Below are 23,445 nucleotides of genomic sequence, written 5' to 3'. Positions count from 1 at the left end.
ATAAACTAGTGAGTCGGGGAAGCTATTCTGCAAAGAAAGTTTTGATCTTGGCAGTGGAAGTTGAGGCTATGACAAGTTTTAACAAGAAAAGCATGCAAGAGCTTCATTTTGTGTCATTAATAGAAGCATGTCCTCAGGTGATAATTTATTTGTACTTTCACTGAACGCTTTCTCGGAAGAGCCTGGGGAGGGAAGACAGGGAGAAGAACCACCTCACTCTGAATGGTGTCTGAGGCAATTTCTAACTGTCTCCCTCACGTTTCCTCTGAAGAGAAAGATACCTTCCTGCTCACCAAGGTGGTATCTTCAGCAGAAGAGGGAAGTGACAGTGAGGAGGGGGATGGGGAAAGAGGGACAGATAGTCAGAGCTCAACATCCAAACAATTGCTACTACCAAGTTTCCTTCCGGAAATAAAAAACTGGCCTTAGATGATTGACATGAGGCAGTGGTTAGTGTGTCAATGCCTTTGTTTTTTTTTTTTGTGAGGAGATCAGCCCTGTGCTAACATCTGCCAATCCTCCTCTTTTTTTTGCTGAGGAAGACTGGCCCTGTGCTCTGTGCCCATACTTCCTCCACTTTATACGTGACGCCGCCACAGCATGGCTGAACAAGCAGTGCGTCGGTGCGCGCCAGGGATCCGAACCGGCAAACCCCGGGCCGCCGCAGCGAAGCGTGTACACTTAACCGCTTGCACCACTGGGCAGGCCCCATGTCAATGCCTTTTTGACAGTATTCAAGAATAGGTACACAAACAGCCTGCTGGAGTTTCTTTGGGTGGATACTACGAAAAAGAATAGAAAGTAGGTAATCCAAAAAGCTGAAAGGAACAAAATAAATACTTTTCCATTGACAGAGGACATAATGCACATTTCTTAGCATTGATCAATTGGGTGTAACTATTTATAAGGGAAGGCTACATTTTTATACCAATTCACATATAAGTTTATTATTTTAGTGGGTTTTTAAAAAGTTGGGACTAAACTAAGTTGTTTGGAACCAATATTTCTATCAGGTGTGGCTACTAGCACGTGCTGGTTCTTGTATATAAAAAGCACTGTAAACGACAGAGTCAATGCAGTGAATAGGATTCACGCTTTCTCCCTAAATCTTTCCTCTCCAGTGGATTTTGGTGGTAGTGCAAATAAGATACCTAATTAGATATATTTTAGTGCTTCCATCTGTTGCTCAATGGATAGACAGGACCACAATCAACGGTAAATCACCTCTCTCCATTCTACTTATATTTCTTCATGGCTCTCAAGTTTGTAAAAAAATCACAATTTACATAGAAAAATGAACACGTAAGAAACAGATTTTATGTTGCCAAGAGGTTTCTAGGGTATCTCTCCCCAGCGTTACAGAAGCAACACTGTCAAGCTCAGAGCCTCGCACATGCCACATCTTCTCTCACCACCAGACACCTTCATCTACACTGATCCTGCTTGAAACCCTATGCTCCTTTCTCTGCCTGGACAATCTCTATGCACTATTTAGGTCTTCATGGTCATTTTGTCTGAGATGTCTTCTCTAAATCCCCAAGTCTGAGTTAAATCTGCTGCTCCCCATTCTTTAATGTAATTACACGCTTAACCATATGTCTCTCCCAAGAGCGTGCAAACTCCATGAGGGCCGGTCCACGTCTGCTGTGCTGTCTATGCCTAGCTTCGGTACTTATATCAGGCACTTAATAACTATACATAAAAGGAACAGCACTGCTTGTCAGAACCTCTGAGCATTTTACAAGTGAGAAGACCAAGTAGAACAACTTTTCAGAAATGTGATTAGGAAGGTGTCTTTGGAAGGAAGATGTGAACCTCCACATCAGCCACGGGGGTGTACCCCTAAGATCTGCCTTCCAGGGACAAACTGCCGTGAAGAGCATTGTTAGCTGACAGCCTGCAGCTGCTGCACCTTCAGGATCCACACGGTGTTCACATTGAAGCCACTCTCACTGGGATGCTCCAGCCAATGACTAAACGTGGTGGGGGCACTAGAGCCAGGCCACTCCTGCCCAACACAGGACTCCTCTCATGGGCAGTCGTGGCTCTGGGGCTCTCTGACGGCCTGGCCAAGACTTTCTTAGAGCTGCGTTTAGCCAGTCCTCCCAGCTTCCCTGTCCCTTCGGAGATGTCAGACCCGCGTTGTTGTCCCAACCATCTCCCCTGCCTCCTAATCCTAATCCTGCCTCCTCTCCTCTTTATCTTTCCCAGGCAGTCCCTCCCTGCCAAAAAACTCTCCTGCACTTAAAATTCCATCTTGGCATCTGCTTCACAGAGGACCCTAAAGACCAGATGCCAAGTATGGATGGCTACTGCGACCAGATTACTCATTTCCATTTCAGCTGAAGGAACATATAAGATTCTTCCTATTAAAAAAACATTCACTTAATGAGAAATTAATATTCTAAGATATGATTCCCAGAGTTGAAGAAATAAAAGCCAATTCTGAACTGTAACAGAAATTCATATTGATTTTTTTCTCTTTACACATCTCTATCATCATTCCCAAGTCAGAGATTCTGTGAAGGGCACGATTATTTATGTCCCATCAAATTAACAGATCATTCAAATCCCTCACAGGACGTTCAACTGAAAATGCTTCTAGTTCCAACAAAAGTTTTTTTAGCTATTTCAAATGTTCATTTTCTTTTGGAAGAATGACAAGTGATGAGGGTTATCAAAATGGAAGTCAGCAACAGCCCGAGAACTGGGGGCAAAAGCATGTTTCCAAGACATTATCCTACTCCTTTCTCTTCTCAATCAAAGCAAAACCCAAGTGCCCTTTAGTTTCTCCTTCCCTTCTTCCAATTTTATATTTTGATATTTTCACTTATTTGTATGTTTACTTGATTCATTCATTCGGTTAATATTTATTGAGAATCTACTATTTACCACACACACAGGTTCTTGCCCTCATGATGCTTACAATGTAGTAGGTAATATATGAGTAAATAAATAAACAAGGTTATTTCAGATACTTTTAAGTGTTTCAAAGAACAAAATCTAGGATGTGACAGGGAGGAAAGGGAGTGGGGAGAGGATGGGTAATTTGATAGAATAATTAAGAAAGAACTTTCAGTTCAGGCAAGAGCTGAACTGAGACCTGAAGTCATAAGATGAAGACACTCTTGCTGTGAGCTAAAGGAAGAACTTTCCTGACAGAGGAAGCAGAAGCAGCAAGTGCAGAGGCAGGAACGGGTAACATACTAGGCAGGCTGGAGGAAGTGAGAGGCAGCACTTCTGCTCCCTTCTGGGTCCATGAGGGCTGACCTATGTCTGTCTGAATCAATGCACCAACTCCATAATTACCAAGAATGAGCACACAACACTTCTGCTGAATAAACAAGTGAACTTCCTCTACAGGTAATTATTTTTTGCAGTTATCCTCTGACTTCTCAATTGGAAGGTAGGGTTGAAACCATCCCAAGCATCTCTGCCACCCTCCCAGTGCCGGGTAAAGTATCCCTACATATGACAGCCTCTTAGAGGGTTATTGTGGATAATGAGGAAGGATAATACGAGTATGCCAGCACACAGCTCATGAACCAAATGATCACTATGCAGCGAGTTCACTGAGAACTGGGGATCTGAGCACTAAAGGAAGCCTACTGCTTATCTTTAACATATGGAATCTCCTTCAATTAACACTGTGAAAATAAGAACACAGATCTACTCAAATGCCAGAGTCGGTGGAGTGCTTCCTTTCCAGCTGAAGAACAGGTACCTGTTTTAAAGATTCTAGAACTCTTTATGATATCTTTGTTTTAAAACAGGAAGAAGAGTTGGGGGAAGGAAGATCTATCCATCATTTATTATATTTCAAAACCGTAAAACTCATAATCTACACTATGGACTCGAATTTCAAGGAGTTTGATCAACTGAGTGTTCAAGGGGATCTTCTAGGAAAGGAGCTCAGAATACATAATACGTTGCCCACGGCACCAGCTTGCTTTGCACATTTGAAGCTGCCCAGAGTACAATGCAAATTTCCCTACTGCCCCAAACCACCACTATTGCTACGAACATCAAAACATAAACGTGCAGACAGATCAGTTTTGGTAAAGGTGTTCTGTTCCCTAGGGGAACTGTCATGCAACCTACTTCACAGCTCTGTGGGAGAGGTTTACTTCAGAGACACAAACCGAAATGGAGAAGAAGCAATGGAAACTTCCAACAATGAAAACCTCTATTATGTGTTTTCAGTTACCCTATTTTTCTACTTTCACTAGGTTTATTACTGTCACCTGCTTCGTGATTGAACAGTTATAAGAGCAGAACAATTAATCCAAAATCCCCCTTGCTTCAACCGAACACTGACAACTAGTTTTAGTTTCCCTGAGAGAAAGAGGGAAAGATATTTGTTAAGCTCTGCAGAGTTGGCTAATGTCGAAAGACAATCCTCCCAGAAAGGTGTGAAAACGTTTTATCACAGCCGTGGAGATGAAGAGGAGATTTATTATGGCTACTAATGCTGTTTCTGTCAATGTCTTTGGAATTCTAATTAGATTATTAAAACTTTGCAAATCATTACATTACCTCTAGACTCCACACCTCCCTGGTGACAAGGGTACTTTTGAAATTAGAAGATCCTGATGTCATAGGTAATGATGCATTGCTGATAATAAAGTTGCAGGGAAATTCCTCCAATAAAAACCAGTTGGGAAAGACAGAAACCATTTATCTTACTTTCTCTCTCAGTTTTATGCCTGAAGATAAGACGTGTGCTCCACAGGACATGGCCTAGCTTTTTCCATTCTAGTAGCTGAGGATGCTTGCTCATAGGCAGCAAAGTTTAATGACTTGTCACTGCTACTTAAATTTTTCCCCTAAATCTGAGAGGCAAATCAAGAAATTTATAAATGAAAAGATACTTGAAAGTAGAATATTTTTAGGAGAGAGATGAGACAAGTGGCAGGTTCAACGCATATCAATAGTACATCTTAGGGTGTTCTGATTTATAACATACGCATTCAAAGTGGTACCTGAAGAGAAACAAATTGCTTACTGTTAACCTAGACCCATTTGCAGGTAATAAATGGGCGTGCTCTTTACTCATCAAATAACGGCTCTAATGCCCTTCAACATCAGTGGATGAGGAATGGGTGTCACCTTCTGTCCTCTGCAAGATAACCCCATTCCTTTAGGCAGAGACCTTAGCCCTTCACATCCCAGCAAAAGAAAGCGTACATGGCTTACTTACCATGATGGACGACACCCTTCAACCCATGGATAATAGGATCCAGTGCAGAATTGTCCCTTGGACTGACCTACATGTAAAGGAAACATGATTGGTTAAACCTATTCTGGCATCAGACACAACAGTCTCAGTTTAATCTTCTAAAGAGAAGGGGGGAAAAATAGATGTTATCTAGCAAGCTGCTTAGGTCTCACATATACCACGGCTCTCACCAAACACAGGAGATTTACGACATAATAGAATCAAGTGAGGAAGTCTAAATCAAAAGAAAGGAACTTCTCAGAATACATCAGGAGAGAAATACCACAGTCCCAGCAAAATCTTAAAAAGCAACTGCAAGACTTTCCTCTTGCTTTGTTTTATTAAAAGTAGACCCTGATCAGCTAAAAAGTCATTGAAAGTCATCAGAGAGCAATCCGTCTTGGACTGAATATTTCAATACCTTCTTGTGATTGTGTTTTTTTCTCTTATTTTTAGAAAATGGATCTGTTCCCTACCACCCTACTCTCCTTTCTAAGGATCCCAGTCCCCTATGCCTTACCACATACTATAAGAGGCATTTCTAAGAGTCACTCAAAGCAGGAGAGGAGAGGAGAGGACTCGAAGAGACAGTGTCTCTCATCTTCATTTCCCTCTGGCGTTTTTGATCCCTCCAAAAGTCAAGCCTCTTTGATCTCGACACTCACTCATTCTTTCTCTTAACTTTCTTTTTTTTTTTTTTTTAAAGATTTTATTTATTTATTTTTTCCCTCCAAAGCCCCAGTAGATTGTTGTATGTCATAGCTGCACATCCCTCCAGCTGCTGTATGTGGGACGCGGCCCCAGCATGGCCGGAGAAATGGTGCGTCAGTGCGCGCCCGGGATCCAAACCCGGGCCGCCAGCAGCAGAGCGCGTGCACTTAACCGCTAAGCCACGGCGCCGGCCTCTCTTAACTTTCTGATACTACTCAGCATAAATCCTCATTCTTACCCTTTCCAGATGATTAAAATTTCACCAGCATATTATAATTTTGGTTTTTAGGTACTTTCTTTTAGACACATATTGAAATACTTACAAATGAAATGAAATGATGTCTGGAATTTGCTTTAAACTAATCCAGGAGCGGATAGCAGGAGAAGCGAGCAGTGTATAGATGCAACAAGACTGGCCATTAATCAATCATTTATGAACTTGGGTGATGAGTATTGGATGGGTCACGATACAACTTTCTCTACTTTTGTGTATGTTTAACTTTTGCCAAAGAAAGAGTTTTTCAAAATCTATTATCTGTGGTCAGCATAGCTCCACAATTTATTTTCAGGGATGGTATTTACATTTAATCCACTTCTAACATAATGAAGTTGATGATGATAATAATATTGATGAAACTTTCAATGTGTAGCAAGACCCAACTTGATGTTTCCTAGTTATTTCACAAGAATCTAGGGCTATCTTAGGTTAAATTTTAAAGTAACTTAAAATTTTCCATACTTCTTCCCCACTTAGAGATTCTCCCTGTTGAGTTGCTTTTCCTAGTTTGCGCTTTGATAATAACCCACACTTCATGCATTTCTTTCTCTCTCCTGCCTCAGCATCTCCAGGTTAGAGCAGTGGTTCTCAACTGGAGGTGCATGTACCTATCTCCCACCCCCTACCCCCACCCAGGGGACATTTGGCCATGTCCACAGACATTGTTGGTTGTCACAAGTGGGGGCGGGGAGGGGTGCACTACTAGCATCAAGTGGGCAGAGGCAGGGCTGCTGCTAAACATTCCTTAATACTCAGAATAGTCCCCCACAGCAAAGAATGATCTGGCCCAAGATGTCAATGGTGCAGAGTTTGAGATTCAGAAACCCAGGTTAGAGGCTCTATGAGTTAACAGTGATCACATGTTAGTGTCTGGAGTGCTGAGTTATGACTAAATTCAAACACAGGTGTCATTATGTATGGTGTTATGTTTATAGACTAATAAAATAATGTGGAATTTGGTACTACATCATAAACACTACAGGTATATAAAAAAAATCAGTGCATAGGAACCTAGTGTATCAGATCACAAAGGTGGAATTCTGGGAGTTGGCATGAGTGAACCTCCAAATTTCCTGACAGGAAGCTCTAGCCAGGGATTTAACACACTGGTTGAAACACGAAACGTTCTTGAAAGGCAAACATCCACAGAATACACCAAAATGAAAAAATCATATTTGCACCATAGCAAATACTGATCAAATCTTTAAAACATGGTCAAAAATGGAATCACAATTTAAGAAAGCAACATAAGAGAATCTACCAGGAAGCATGGCCAAATTTCACAAGTGATAGAATAAAATAAGAGCTCAGAGAAATATGCCATATCAAATTGGAGTTATAGACAAAAACATGGTCTCCCTTCTCCTTCCTCCAGATTCAGTCTGATAGAGATGCTAACATTAGTTTAACTACCCGCAGTTATTCTAATATCTGTGGGAAATGGCAGAATGACCACAAACTCCTGCCGTCCCTGTCACATGCACCTTTGCAATTTAACTGAGCCACTCCTCCCATCAAGAGTGTATATCAACTTCTCCACTCTTTGAAACAGGGCTTCACCCACATGACTTGATTTAGCGACTGGAACATCAGCAAACATGACGCAAGAGAGGCTTATATAGGACCTGGGTGAATATTTGGGTTTATACTCCCTTGTTGCTCTGAAATCCTGAGACCACCAGGTGAAGAATCCCAGGCTAGCCTACTGGAGGATGAGAGACCACATGGAACAGACACAGGCAGTCCTAGCTGAGATCATTCCAGACCCACCAGCCTGCCAACTACCAGATAGGAGAGTGAGTCCACTCGAGACCATCCAGCCTCCAATGAACCACCTGCAGTCTGCAGAGCCCAGCCGAGCTGGCCTCGACCAGAAGAATTGACCAGCTAACCTACAAAATCCTAAAGTAATAAAATAATTGTTGTTTTAGCTAATCGATATCATCTGTTATAGAGTAAAATTTAGCTGTTAGAACTTCTACGAGTGTGTGTAGAGGTAGAAGATGGGGGACAGGCTATGACAGCAATAATTTTCTTAACCCATACATTTTGCTTACGGTTTGTCTTAAAGGTTTTTCAGTGAGATTCCACATCACAAGACACAACATTTGCTGTCAACCTGATCAACTCACGTGCTTCTCCGAAACTGTGCTACCCCTCCTCTACCACGGCAACATTGCATAAATAATCCCAATTTTTTATCCTAACTGCTTTTGTTTTGTAGATGTTTTATAGTCAGGAGGACCCTTTAATGCATTTAGTCTTATTTGATGATGTGAAAGCTCAAAGAAAGTATTCCTAATCCTCCATGACTTATACCCACGATAGCATTTGTAGCCCATGCAGGTTCAATTTCTGGTCACTTCTGACTACAGTATTTCTGTGTCTCATTACTCAACCCTGGTCTAATTCCAGCTCAAGGGCCTGACCCTAGATTCTAAGCAACCTCATAAATGAAAAGCCTTCTACAACACCCATTCACCTCCACAGCCTCCCTTGCTGGCTTACGTGGCTAAGTTGAGACGATATATGAGGAGAAAGGGAGAGGAAAAATGGAGATTATTGGCTGGTCAAAGTAACTTACTAACACTACTGAGCTTACTCTCCAGTCTATGACTTGGTCCCAAAACTCAGGGTGGGAATCCAAACAGCATGCTAATAAGTGGGTTTGTTCCAGGAAGGCACAACTCTAACTGAAATAATCCCTTCTACTCACTGTTTCAATCACTTGCTGCTTTAAAAAAAAAAAAAATTCACAGATATAAGCTAAGCGATTTGGGCAGCTTTGAAATATGCCTACAGCGAAGAAGACTGTTTTAGCAATCCATGTGTACATTCTTCTCCATCCAGGTAGAGAAGGCCAAGGGGTGGGAAAAAAATGGAATTCTGAATCAGGGATAAATCCCTAGAGTTCAGTGTCCTCGTCTGTAAAATGGGGACATAACCTCATAATGTTGTTATGAGGATTAAATGTGTAAAGCTTGGAGTATAATGCTGAGTACAATATTCAATAAAGGATGGATATGACTGGGCAACAACTTGACCCAAATACTCAATTTAAGGAATGTCAAACAACAGCAATTTTATCCCTGAGCTTCTCCACGTGCTTGGCTCTAAAAGTAATACTTACTTGAGTGCAAATTTCAAAAGATTCAAATTTATATTTTATTTGACATCTACTCATTTTGATAATATGTGGCTCCTTTTAAAGCCACTTGAGGAGTTTTCCTGGCTCATGAAATTTGCTTCCTTCCACTTTAAGATCAAAGGAGTCATGCAGTAATATTGAGAAGGCAGCAATTGCACAAATGAGCTTAAAATGGACTAGAAGAAATGGACACCCCCTTTCCCTGCAGAGTTCACGCTCTCATTGCAAAACTTAGCTCCTGGCACTTCCATTTCAGAGCAGTTTTCGTGGCATTAGTCATCTTCAAAAGGATGGCATACAAACAAGACAGAGGGCTCTGAATTAAGCTTTTAAGTTGTCTTTAGATATAACCAAAATACATAGAGACATTAGCAATACTGGAAACCATGACACGTAGGTTTGGGCAAAAGGCCAAGTTCATATAAATGCTGATGAAATCTAAACTTCATAAAATTTTCTTTCCAAATAATAGTCACCATCAGGATTCAACCAATTATATATATATTTTTTTTGTGAGGAAGATTGGCCCTGAGCTAACATCTGTCAATCTCCTCTTTTTGCTGAGGAAGACTGGCCCTGGGCTAACATCCATGCCCATCTTCCTCCACTTTATCTGGGATGCCACCACAGCATGGCTTGCCAAGCGGTGCGTTGGTGCGCGCCCGGGATCCGAACCGGTGAACCTCGGGCCGCTGCAGCGGAGCGCGTGCACTTAACCACTTGCGCCACCGGGCCGGCCCCTCAACCAACTATAAATTAGTTGCCAAGTTATCAATAACCTCCAGAGATGTGTCTATAATCCAGGCTCTACAGGAGTCTGCATTTATTCCTGCTTGAAGCAAATGAAATGGAGGCAGAGAGGCTCATCAGACTGCATGTGCCCGCATTCAGATGCGTGCTGCCATTTGCTTTTCCTGTCCACCATGCCATTTGGCCCCTGACTTGGATCCTAATAATCTTCAATCTATCAAGTCCTGGCCATCTGCTAAATAGGATGGCCAAGACAACCTACTTGCCTTGAATTCGACATTACCAGCTGCTCCTTTAGTCCTATAAACGTCACATCCAGCCAAAATCCTCTTGTGGGAGAAAGGATTTATGCCTGCTGTGGATGAATGACTACACCATTAACCATGGCTGCGGAGGAACGTAACAAACAGCAGAACCAGAGACTTCACATGGCCTTTTTGAACTGCAGAGATGATCATCCATCCACCCAGATGGTTAGCAGGTAACTGTGTATTCAGAAGCTAAAATGTCACATCAGGACAAGGGCAAGCACTTCTCATGAGATCCAATTTCAGATCTGATTCTCCTCTCCTTCCATGGCTCTCACCTAAAGAGCCATGTAGCAAGAATGCTGTAGCTTCTTTCATTCTGACTTCAATACCTTGGTTACCATTCACCAGATTTTGGTTCAAGTAGCTATCAAGAACTTCCTGGCATAAACCATGTATAATTTGGCTATTTTCACACAATTGCATTTCAGTTAGGCTTTACCCACATATAGAGCACAGAACAGATTCCTTTATTAATAAATTAAACACCTGTCAACACGTTCAAGACGTGTCTATGTTCAAGAAGACAATCATAGCACCAAACCACTAACCACTGATCTATACTGAAAATATCGTTTTTTTTCCTGATTTTCCTTTTTAATACTCACAAATATGACTTTTCTTCTTGTACATCTTATAGTCTCAGTTTCTAATGTAGAAATTTTTTTCCCCTTTGGACATCCCAACAATATTTTCTATTCTCTCCTGACCGTCACTGCTGCAATGGCATTACAAAAAGCAGGATCAGAGGTGTTGGTAAATTTAGCATCCCAAAGTGCCGTGGAATAAAGTCAGAGAGGAAAACAGGGACACAAGCCAGAATGAGGCATTGCAAAGGAAAAAGGAGCTCTACAAACCTGTAGGACTTTTCACAAAATGGAGGATTTTAGTCTCCCAATCAGCTAAAGGCAAGTAACCAAGTGTGGACTCATAGTCAGGGGGCTTGATTTAACTTCTAATAATAAATTTGCAGAATCATACTTTAAGGCTAATCTCATAGGTATGCAAAACATCACAGAGGCATCTCACAAGAGAAGGAAGAGCTCCTGTCAGAGGAGAAGGGTATGGCCCCGTTATCATCATCTATTTTCCAGCACTTGACAGGACGCACCCCTGGGACTGGTTTTCCTCAGCAGATGAGAAAACTCCTAATTCCTCAGCCACGGAAAGGGGTTAATACGAAAAGGCAACACAATTATAAATTCTAATAGGATTCACCCTCCCCCCTTCAAATGGAGCTTTGAGCATCGACACAGCTTACTTACTGTTAATTCATAATATTAGTGGAAACTAGTCAATTCATAAGTTATTCATCTCCAGAGAACCGGGATTCATGACCAGCAAAGGCCACGGAGGCAATAAATTTAACGCTCTTGGTCTACTTAAACTGACCATTCTCTATCTCTATCTCTATCATGGCCCCAACCTCTCCAGCCCACCAGTGTATTTACCATTAAATTGTCAGACTTGGCTTAGAATAGTCTATTACCAGAAAAACCAACCCAGCCGGGGGGCAGCGAGGCCCAGGAGCAAATCTGTACAACTGCAGATCCCGCCAGCAGCAGGCTGGCCTCTTGTCAATACAGGCGATTTCTCATTTTCATGAGGATCAAACTCTCCGGGGCTGGGTATACAATGCCATTTCCTCTGGCTTTAGATGCAGTGAACACTCAATTTCAAAGCCAAAACAGAAGAGAGGGAGGGTGTGGGCAGGCTGGGGCACTTGGCAAATGGAACTTCCATAGGCGCCCACATGGTGATGTTTGTCCTTCTTTGTCTTTTTCATGCATTGTGTTTCAGAGCCAACAAGGTGGTGGGGAAGCCTTTACAGCAGTTTGAGACAGGGTCCCAGAACCCGCCTGTCCCACCTCTGTCTGTCTTCTCAAAGTAAAGGTTGCTCTTGAACTGGAAAGAAGCAAAAAAAAAAAAATTCCGACCTAGCAAAGTATGACCTAGAGTCTTAAGCTACAGTGCAAACATTTCACACAGATATTGTCATGACCTTTGAGTTAAAAAAAAAAAAAAAAGTATGCGATGTGGGGAAGTCTGAGGCAAGAGAAGCTTATTTCAGGTTCAGTGACTCGCCTGCAACTTTCTCTTGATTTGGTGTGGCAATGCTGGACAACTTTGACTTTCTCTTGTTAATAATCCTGCCATGCACTGAAAACCGCCAACAATATCAAAGGCTTGGGGGAGAAAGCAGAGCTGACTGTTTCCGCACGTAGCTAGTGACTTCAACCAAAACACATTAGATGTGAACTCTCACCCATGCTTTTTCACTCCCTTGAAGCAAAAAGCGGCTCAGGGCACTCCATTTACAAAAGACTCAGAATCCAGAAAGCACTGTGTGGGGACTGCTTTAAATCCCCACTATGTATGCAGCAAGAAAAATATAAGAGACAAAGCATGTTGGATCAAAGGGGTCTCCAGATTGATCCTTCTCTTGACAAAACTCCTCCTTAGGAGTAGGTAAGGTCATCACTTTGGATATAACTGAAGTTCAGTAACCAAGCATCCAGATGGTCTTCTGAGGGATGGGGGAAGGCTATGTAAATATCATGTAGGTATCATATATAAAATATTAAAATGACCTTGTTCATCTTATAGTTGTATAAAGAGGTGACAGGGGAAAAAATGGTAGAGTGTCCTTAGCCCAAAGCATAAGAACACAGCTCTTATGCTCATTCAGTCAACAAATATACACTGAGTGCCTACCGCATGCTGTGGCGGGCTGACTCTAAGATGTCTCCCAGTGATCCGTGACTTCAGGAATTCAAGACCCTTGTGTAAGCTCCTCCCCTTGAGGGTAGGCTGATCCAGTGGCTTATGGGTAACCAGTAGAATGTGGCAAAGGCAAAGGGAAATCACTTCTATGATTAGGTTGCAATAGATTCTAACCTCCATCTTGCTAGCAGACTCGCACTACCGCCTATATGGCTCACACATTTTAGTGAAGTAAATAGCCATGCTAGAGAAGCCTATGTGGCAAGGAACTGAAGGGGGTTGGAGATCCTCAGTAAAACAGCCCTTGAGGAACTGAATTCTGCCAACAACCTGAGTGACCATAGAAGTGGATGCCTCCCCAGCTAAACTTTCAGATGAGACCCCAGCTCCAGCTGACACCTTGACTGCAACCTTGTGGGAAACTATGAGGCAAAGGACCCACAGAAACTGTCAGATAATAAATGTGTGTTATTTTAAGCTTGTAGTAATTTATTACACAGCAACAGATAGCCACATGCCAAGAACTGGGTCCTGGGTTATGATATTGAACAAATCACAGTGCTCCTCCTTACAGAACTGACCGTCTAGTTCTAGCTCCCAAAGAGGGGATGAGAGCCCTGGCTTCCATAAAGAATCCACACATCACCATTTTCCTTACACTGGTGCATCAGCTATTAAAAGGCAGTACCTATCTTTCCAAATAAACTCTTGCCTCTCAGAGACCTGAGCTGTTACGTTACATCATAGCTTCTACAGTTTGAGGTGCAGCAATATGTTTAAAATCCAAGTCCCAACATGGAAAACATAATGAGCAAACCCCAAATAGAGCAAATAAGCACTGATAATCAATTCTGGGACAAAGAGTTTTCAGTAGCTTTTATGTTTAAACAAACACAAGAAACCAATAAATTGCAGCACCAAATCTAAAGGCGTTCTTATGAAAGACGTCCCCAGGCAAGATGCACAGCAAAATGCACTGGTGTGAGCAGCTGTTGTTTCTGATTCATAGCAACCAAGCTAAGTGCAAACTAATTACACACCCCAATGCTTTTTTTTGGAGGGCGTATTTCTACTCTGTGCTTCCTCTGGAGCACTGAATGACTGCTCCTATAGTGCAGTCTCTGAAGACTGATTAAGTATCAATGCACTCTCCTAAGCAACACCTCACAGGGCATTCCCTATTCTAAACCACCCACTCATGTGAGTGTTTGGTGCCTCATATTATAAGGGGGACTTACACTCCCCATCACTGTCCTCTGAAATCAACCCATCAACTCATCTAAACATCTCACTTTATCCACCAACAAACCAGTGAAAATCATTTTCACTAGACATTATTGAAGCTGTCAAAGCATCCAATTCAAGAGCCTTCAGTAAGCAATGTTTTGGGGGACACAAAAAGATTATTTAAGTGGACAAACGTCTTCAAACCCACAAATTAAGCCAATTCATTTTAAATAAGTGATAGTCTTACAAAGGCCAGCCCCAACTCAAGGAAGATACAGAATAATGCTAACTGAACAGTTTGGCTTTTTATTTAAAATGCACCTGAGTTCAACAGAGGATAAAATTAAATTGCAACGAGAAAAGACAAAATTTTTCCCAGCAGGCCTTGACTGATAGAATGTGCCATTTGTAGCAGAACAAAATGGAAAACCAGAAAGTTTGTTCCCACCAATCATTCCCTTACTGGGCCAACTTTCTCTCCTTTGAGAAAATAATATGATTTCTTCATAGAGCATGCAGTCTACTTATCCAAGCAACAGTACTCAGAATCTTTCAATTCCTCCAGCGGCTCAGCTGGAAAAAATGGCCCCAGTGGGGGAGGTGTAGGTAACATTTAACCAGGAAGAAGCTTATCTTATAAAAAACTGCTGTTGACAATAACCTGAGAATAAATCACTCCTTAGAAAACAATGCAGATGAACCTCCTGCAGTTGAATGTGATGGGTTCACCTTAAACAGCAACTTGGGTATGTAAGACTAGTGTAGTGGTTAAGGGCAGAGGTTTTGAAACCAGGTTGGTAGACCCAGGTTCAAAACCTTGCTTCCACTTAACAGCTGTGTGATCACAGGATAGTTAATTATAATCTCACTATGCCTCAATTTCCTCATCTGTAAAACAGAGATTACCCCCCTTGACCTTATAGGGTTATTAAGAAGATTAAACGAATATTTAGCACAGTGCCTAACATATCCAAGATTCTTTAAAAATGTAGCTACAGTCACTCTTTCCCCAAAGAGGCAGGCATGTCCTGCTGGTACCCAGCCAGGTATGTATAAATACACACAAAGATATAAATATAATTCTATTTCTGGTTACAGACAGACCAATAGTTTTGGGAGTCCAAGCTAAATTCAGTCACGAGGCCCCCCACGCCCACCCCAATCTTTCATTACAATAAAATGGTACCATCTTGCAACCCAGTAGACCAAACCCCAAACATGGGAATTATTCTGATTCCTCCTTTTTCTGCCACACCTACATATGATGTATCAGAAAGTCCAGAATATTCCACCTGCATACATACTTCGAATCCGTACACCACCACTCTCCAGCTCCTCCATTCTAACTCTAGCCTAGCCCGCCACCACCTTGAACCTAAAAAAGCTCCAACAGCCCTACCTAACTGTTTTCACTGCTTACTCTACTGTACCCTCCAAGTCCTTCTCTACATAGCAGTTAGACCAGTGGTTCTCCCCCAGCTGCCCACTGGAATCACCTTTAATCGGCTTTAAAAGAAAAACAAAAAAGATGACCATGCAACAACAATGACGAAACACTGTCCTGGTTGTGATGAAACACTATCCTGAGCAACTGGATATTTAAAAGCTCCCTAGGTGATTCTGAGAGTGAGAACCACTGAGTCAGAATGACCATTTAAAAGAAAATCTAATCGCAACATTGGGCCAGCCCTGGTGGCCTAGTGGTTAAGTTCAGTGCACTCCACTTCTGTGGCCTAGGTTCAGTTCCCGGGCGCAGACCTACACCGCTCTGTTAGCAGCTATGCTGTGCTGGTGGCCTGCATACTAAAAAATAGAGGAAGACTGGCATGGATGTTAGCTCAGCGTGAAACTTCCTCAGCAAAAAAAAAAAAAAAAAAAAAGTAAATCCAAGCACAACACATGTCTGCTTAAAAGATCTCTAGGATCTGGGGCCAGGTCACCTCAAGATTCCTGATGCCATGATTCCCATGGTTCACTACAGTCCAGCCCCCCAGCCTCCCTCTTCTTATACTCTGAGCATTTCACTGCCTCTAGCCTTTACCCAGCTGTCCCCTCTGCCTAGAATGCTCCTTGCTCAACTCTTTGCAGGGCAGGTTCTCGCTCTTCAGATCTCAGCTAAAAGAGGCTTTCCCTGACCATCCCATTCAAACTGGCCTATCCTAAACATGTGCTAACTCATTACTCTGTTTAGCTCCCTTCTAGCACCAATCACAGCCTCTCAATGCCTGAAACTCAGGGTGCAGCCCAGGTGGTCTGTGCATCAGAGGAAAGCCAGGCTGGAGGGGCCTCAAAGTTGAAGAGGGTCAGAAGTCCTCACCTCCTCTAGGGTCACCAGAGAACCCCCATAACACGTCTTCTCTCACAGCACTTACTACACTTTAATGGCCTGTTTAAACACCTGTCTCCCTAACTGGGCTGAGAGCTCCCTGAAGGCAGGGTTCATATTTGCTTTAATCTGATTTTATATTCCCAGCTCCACTTAGTGCCAGCATAGAGCAGACACTAACAAATGTTTGTCTTCTGGAAAGAACAACAGGTAGCTGTTGAAGAGGTGAAGAAGCGGAAAGAAAAAAGGGAGAAAAAAGATAAAAGAAAACTTCAGCCAGGGGATCTAAAGAATTGAAAGAATTCTGGGATTTATGTTCAAAGAACCTGATTCAAGTCCTGGCCGTGTACTGGCTGTGTGACCAGAGGTAAGTGACTTAATCATTCTGGGCAAGTGGACAATGATGCACACCTCCCGTGGTAGACCTGCAGGGGTAAAATGAAAGGATGTGTGAGAGCAGGCATTACGCTCCACAGCGTAGAGACCAGGGGATTATTACTCTGAGGTGGGCTTTGGTTTTATTTTCTTTCAATTCACAACTGAAAAGTGGTATATTTGATAAAGGAAGACTTTAGAGGGAAAGACAAAAGCAAAATAAATAAATAAGTAAACAAAATAGGAAGTATTAACAAAGACTGCTAAAGCAAGTTTCCTACTTTTTTTTTATGGATCATAATACGTTCCTAATTGGTTAAATACACAGTCTTCAAAGTCACATTGCCTTGGTTCAAATCAAAGTTCTATCACTGATGAGGTGTGACAGTAGTCTGCACACCAGGGCCATTAGGAAAATCCCACCCACTGACAGTTTTTGTAAATAAAGTTTTATTGGAACACAGCCATGACCGTTGGTATACATATATCCTGTGACTGCTTTTGTCCTACAACAGCAGAGCTGAACAGTTGAGACCTGCAGAGAAATCTCAGAGCCTGCAAAGCCAAAGATGCTTACTATCTGGCTCTTTATAGAAAAAGTTTGCCAATCCCGACTTTCGGCAAATAAATTACTTAACTTCTCTAAGCCTCAGTTTCCTCAATCTATGAAATGGAGATACTAACAGTATTTTCCGCATAGGGTTGTTGAGAAAGTCAAATGACTTAATCCACATAAAATACTTAGCACAGTGCCAGGCACATAGGAAAAATTCAAAAAATTTTGAATAGTAAATATTTTTGTTAAATTATCAGTGCTAAACTCCATCTAATCAACTAACTACTCACCTGTTCATTAATTCACTCACTAACTCATACATTCAACAAATAATTACTCAGCACCTAATAAGTGGCAATGATGGAACTAGGATATTTTACTGCAGATATATCTATTAGATGAACAAAAGCACAAAGAAAAAAAGTCAATGGCATTTTTATGTCCGTAATGTGCTCAAAGCCCATGAGTTATGTGATAGTGATATGAGTATTAGCAGACAGAGTATTAGTACCATGTCAACCAGATGCTGAGTTTTGTTTTGTCTGAAGAGGCAATGCAATAGGGAGCCCAGTGCCTCTCCCACAGGAAGCCTTCAAAAAAATCTCTGGAGAATGATGGATTGATTCATGGTTGTTACAAAGGGTCCAACTACCAAGCAGGGAGGTTTCCAATGATGGCGCAGAAATGCCCAAGTTTTACGGCATAGTAAGTGAACTGTATCTGTCAATGAACATCACATGAAAATCACCCAAAATCTAGAAACAGCTTTTAGTAGGTATTGTGTTATTCAGTATCACTGAATATCAGTATCACTTGGTATCACTGCACAAGTAATTCAAAAAGGCTAAGAGTGCACCGAGAAATGTGAGAGCTGTTTTAGAATGTTAAATCTACAAAGTTCAACACTGTTATGAGTCATCGTGCGATAGTTCTGTTGGTAGAACAGTAGAGAAAATGAGCCACCTAAAGCAGTTTGTCAGCTAACCCGGAGAGGTCCCCTTTAAGTTCTCAAGCTTTCTTATAATTTCAGATAAAACCTTTGTAAAAGATATTGCATGCTGTATTGCCCTCTTAGACACAATCTGAGTCTCAGTAAATGATACAAGTTGGTCCTTTTTAATAATAACTTGGGGACCAGGTTCTAATAAAGCCAAAGTCTCCAGATGTCTGCTCCATGCTAAGTGTCACTAGAAGAACGTAGAGTCCTGGAGAGTTCTCTCGTGAATGTGGTGCATGTGCTTCAGTGTATGGATGCAGTGACATATAAATTGACTCCTCTGAATCTTCAAAATTATTTAAAAATTACTGCTTGCAGATTAGCTTTTCAAGGTTGTCAGGTAACTGACCCACATGTAAGTGGGGTTTCAAAAAGAGGTTTCATTAAGCATCAACTCTAAGACGCAGAGGTCCTTAGGTTAAACTGGCCCCCTCATAGACACTGAGGGCCCAGATGACATGTGTGTTGTGATTTACTCTTTATCTTAATTTTAAATTGAAGTATAATATAAAACAGCAAAGCACACAAATCTTAAGTGTATGACTTCTTCACAGATGTATACACCCATGTAACCTCAGTGCAGATGAAGACAAACATTTCCAGTACCCCAGAAGGCTCCCTTATGAGCCCCTCCCCACCCCAGCTGATACTCCCATATTACTTATACATCTATTAACGGAATCATACGCCAGTCTCTTGGTTCACCTGCTTTCACTCATCATCAGATCTGTGAGATTCATCCATGTTCCATGTAGCAGTAATTTGTTTTTCATTGCTGTAGAGAATACCATCATATGAATATATTGTGATTTATTTATCCAACAATTTTATGTTTTAGTGGAAAGTTCTTTCCTTTTTGTCACATAAACCATCACCAATTTGATGATATTTATGGAAAGGTTTTCAGCCAATAAAGCACCTAAGAGTGGGGGGCAACCTTTCGGGAAAGCAGGTAGCACAGCAATGATACTGAATTTGAACTGTACTCACATGGTACCAAAAGGCATGACCAATACTGTGACAGATTCTCAATCTATCCCATGACCCTGGGAGTCAGCAGAGCATCACGGTCAAGTGCAAGAAATTTAAGAGTCGGCAGACCTTGAAGTTGGAGTTCTGGTTACCTTGCTGACTTGGGGCAAGTCATTTAACCTCCTTGAGACTCAATTCTCTCAACTTTGAAATGAAGACAGCATCTTAATAACCTCTTATAGATATCATGAGAATTGATAGAATAATCCATTTATTGAGTAAGAACCCTCAAATACTATATTACTATATTGTAATAATACAACATATATAATACTATACTTGGAAAAATTGCTTTCATATATGCAAACCTTGACTGGCTAATTAAAAACATCATAGTAAGCTTATTTTTTGAACAACCCTCCTACTTACATTCTCTCCCAGTATTACAGTGTGTCTTGGAGCAATCAATACTGTGCCTGGTACAGATATACTCTATAATGTAAGTTTAAATTCTTAGGTAATAAAGAGAAATTAATAATACTGACTTCAAGCACATATGTAAGTGACACCTTAATTCTCTTCTTTTGGCTTAGCTGTCAGTGAAGCGCAAACATGAGTTTCAGTCTTTCCTCCATTATCAATCACTTTTCACAGAGCAGGAACGCACCTGCTTCTATTCCTAACCCCTTGAAAATCTGTCGATATGACTCAAAACTACAGAACAAAATTTTAGTTGGGAGTCTGTGCCAAAGATAAACATTCTTTTTAATCTCCTGAAGCAAAGGAAATTTTTCATTTGTGATTTTCAGTCATTTGCATTAGTGTGAGAAGATAAACTAATAGGAGGGTTATCTTTGAATTTTAGATACTCTGTATACTACCTCTCATGAAAGTTGAGGGAGATTAAAATTCTGCTTGGTTGGAAGTCAGGCCACTGGGGTACAGAATAATCATGAGGTAGGACGATAAGAGAAGAGACAAACGTGATGATGGCCTGAAAATCTATACTTTCCTGATGGCCTGAAAATCCATAAGCTTTGACTGTGCCTCTGTACAAATGATGCATTCAGTTGAATCCCATGTTAGCAAGGTTATGCCCCCCAGTACTAACCCAAGAGAATAAATTTCCATGTTTATTTTGGGTTTTTTAAAAAAGAGTTACTTCTTAAATTAACTTAAGAAGTTCAGAGGTCAACATTCCTTTTTCTGTTTCCTATTGAATTTCTTACGTAATTTAAACAGTTGAAGTTCATGAAGTAATTAGGCTGCTACAGATAGTAGAAGGAAGAATGAAATTTGAGAATAGCACAAGAACCTTATGAGTTAAAACAATGATCTCCAACAGTGCCCCACATTGATGAGAAACTTGTCAAGTGGGTACCGGTATACTTGCTTAGACCCTTTCAAAATTAATACTGGGCATACTCATTGATCCAAGAAATCTACTTCTAAGAATTTATGTAAAGAAAAAAACTTAAATAAGTGGATAAGGGCCCAAATGTGAATACAATACTTCGATGTTGTTCATTACAAGAAAAAATTGGAAACAACTAAAAAAAGTCCATTAATAGTTAACTAATTAAATTATGGTAGCACCATGCAGTATAACACTATGAAGTGGTTAAAAAAGGATAAGGAAAATCTATATCTACCAACATCAAGACATGACTATGACATATTACTAGGGTCAAAACCACTTTATAGTCGAGTTTCATCCTATTTAGGTGACACATATTTATAAATGCTTTTAAAGCTTCTGATGCAGATAGAGCAAACAACAGCAATTCCCCCTGGAGGGTGGGAACAAAGGGCATCCTATTTTCCCCTTCTCCTTAATGGATCCTCATGTTGCTTGAAATCTGTACAACATGATTATTTTTAGAACTAGAAAAAGAGTTATTTGCATTTTGAAAAAACACTGTATTCAAATGTTGACATATTTGTATATAGCAATTTTGATAAATTTATATATATATATCAAATATACAAATGATAAATGAACTAATTCATGTATGCCTATATTATAGCATGCTTTGGCAAAGATAACCCAGGGCAAGTGGCGGGAACAGTGCTGCCTTGGTTTCCAAGGGGCTGCTGTCTTTCTGACACTGTCAGAGGTGGCAAAACCAGAGCTCGACTTCTCGGTGGCTGGTAACAGGCCACATTCCCACACCACTGATCTTTACTGTCCTTCTGCTCCCCCGTGAACCTGCATGAGGGTGAAGATGCCAATACTGAATATCTCAGTGGACTTGAGAGAGCCTGGCCTCACCCTGACCTGAGAAAACAAGGAACCGTTTTGCTAAGCCTAAGAAACTGTTTTCCCAAATAGGCCCAGAGTGAAATCAGCTCTCAGACAGGAATCATTTTTGTATCCCATGAATCGTGATGCACGTGATTCTCTACACTGGAATAGGGTTTCTGGTGACATGCTCTGCGCTGAAAGGTGGGTAAGACCTGAAGAAATACAACCCAAGTGCTGCTGGAAGGACAGTCACAGCAGAGGGCTGGAGGGTGGACACAGACGCCAAACTGGAGAGCAACCTGAGCGTGAGTTGCTGTTTTTCTTTTCCATTCCTCAAGGACCCTTCCTCGCAGACATGAACACATCCACATGCCTTAGGGACGTGGTAATATTTCTGGCTTGACCTGGTATCCGTTACAAGCTCTTTTATTTCACCAGCAGAACTTCTGCAAAACTAGTCCAAATGATTTCAGTCACTGCCTCTATAATGCCCAAATAGGCTCTGCAGAGGACTATCCCAAATGCTGGCCACAATCTATTCTTCAAAATAATACCAGTTAGCATCCATTGGGAGGTTATAATATGCCACACGCTACAGCAAGCGCTCTATGTTCATTATTTCACTTTGCCCCAACAACCCTATGAAGTAAGAACAAGTAATCATTGAAGTGGTTTGCCAAAAGTCACAGCCAGAAAGTGGTGGTGGTGTAAGGCTCAAACCTGAGGCCATGTCTTTCTGGTACAACCGAAAGTGTTGTCTATACATCATCATAATTCCTACACCCCATATGCATGGTTTCTCTTCCAGGCCTCATAACCATTTATCCAACCCTTGTAATTCTTAAGGATGGCAGGAACCACCAAAAATCTTTTTAAAAAGCCATCCAAGTTCACACACACAGATGGGTAAAGGCTTTAAAGACAGATACGCAAAAACAACAGTCAGATTCCCTAATTAGTGTAGGAAAAACAGTATTTTGGTGGGACAATAGATATTTAAGAGAGAAAGATCCAGGGTGAACAATATTTCAGGAATACCACGTTAGGAAATAACAGGTTCCTTTTATTTCAGGACTTAGCCTTTCTTATGCTAAACTGCATTGTCAGTCTCTAAGAGGAGGAGGTTATTCTCCACTAGATAGCACTTCCCAGGACTCAATCAAGTTGGAGCATCTTCCAGGACTAGTGCTCCTCCAAGTATGTGTTGGGAAAGGCTGGTCTCAGCGAATTCCAGAACATCACCTTCAGCAACAGTTCAGAGCTCCAGAAGGCGAAGGCACTGCCTGCCAACGTGATGTAACTTCTCCACAAGAACTGCACGAAAGGGCACACAATTCTACTCAAGGGACTCACTAGAACAATTCTGGAAGGATAACATCTTAAATATTATTCTGTATAGAGTACATATATGAAGGGACACTAGGCTCTCAACCTGGCTCTGTGAATCCTGCCTGCGTAAAGGTTCAAAACTAGAATCTCTTCACATGCAGCCCTACAATCTCGAAACCAATGACACTCCAGAAAGCACTCCTGCTTCATCCTGTACAGCTGGCTTCCAGTAATTTATACAGTAAAAGAGATGCCTCCTAAAGTCCCAAAGTGTGCATATTC

The 23,445-nt window shown here is 41.4% G+C and overlaps 1 protein-coding gene across 5 annotated transcripts in view; it reads right to left on the bottom strand.

Moving 5' to 3' along the window:
• PTPRG (protein tyrosine phosphatase receptor type G) overlaps positions 1–23,445 on the bottom strand; it is a 687,787-nt gene that overhangs the window by 153,931 nt on the left and 510,411 nt on the right. For all 5 annotated transcript variants that reach the window (XM_014793421.2, XM_087431273.1, XM_004419875.3 and 2 more), the window contains one exon: positions 5,201–5,267. In XM_014793421.2, the coding sequence (XP_014648907.1) occupies positions 5,201–5,267 (67 nt within the window). The remainder of the gene's footprint in view (positions 1–5,200; positions 5,268–23,445) is intronic.

Source organism: Ceratotherium simum, chromosome 5, assembly GCF_057802395.1.
Source record: "Ceratotherium simum simum isolate JZ-2026a chromosome 5, ASM5780239v1, whole genome shotgun sequence".
NCBI classification, from domain to species: Eukaryota; Metazoa; Chordata; class Mammalia; order Perissodactyla; family Rhinocerotidae; genus Ceratotherium; species Ceratotherium simum.
This window is presented reverse-complemented; position numbering and strand designations above follow the sequence as displayed.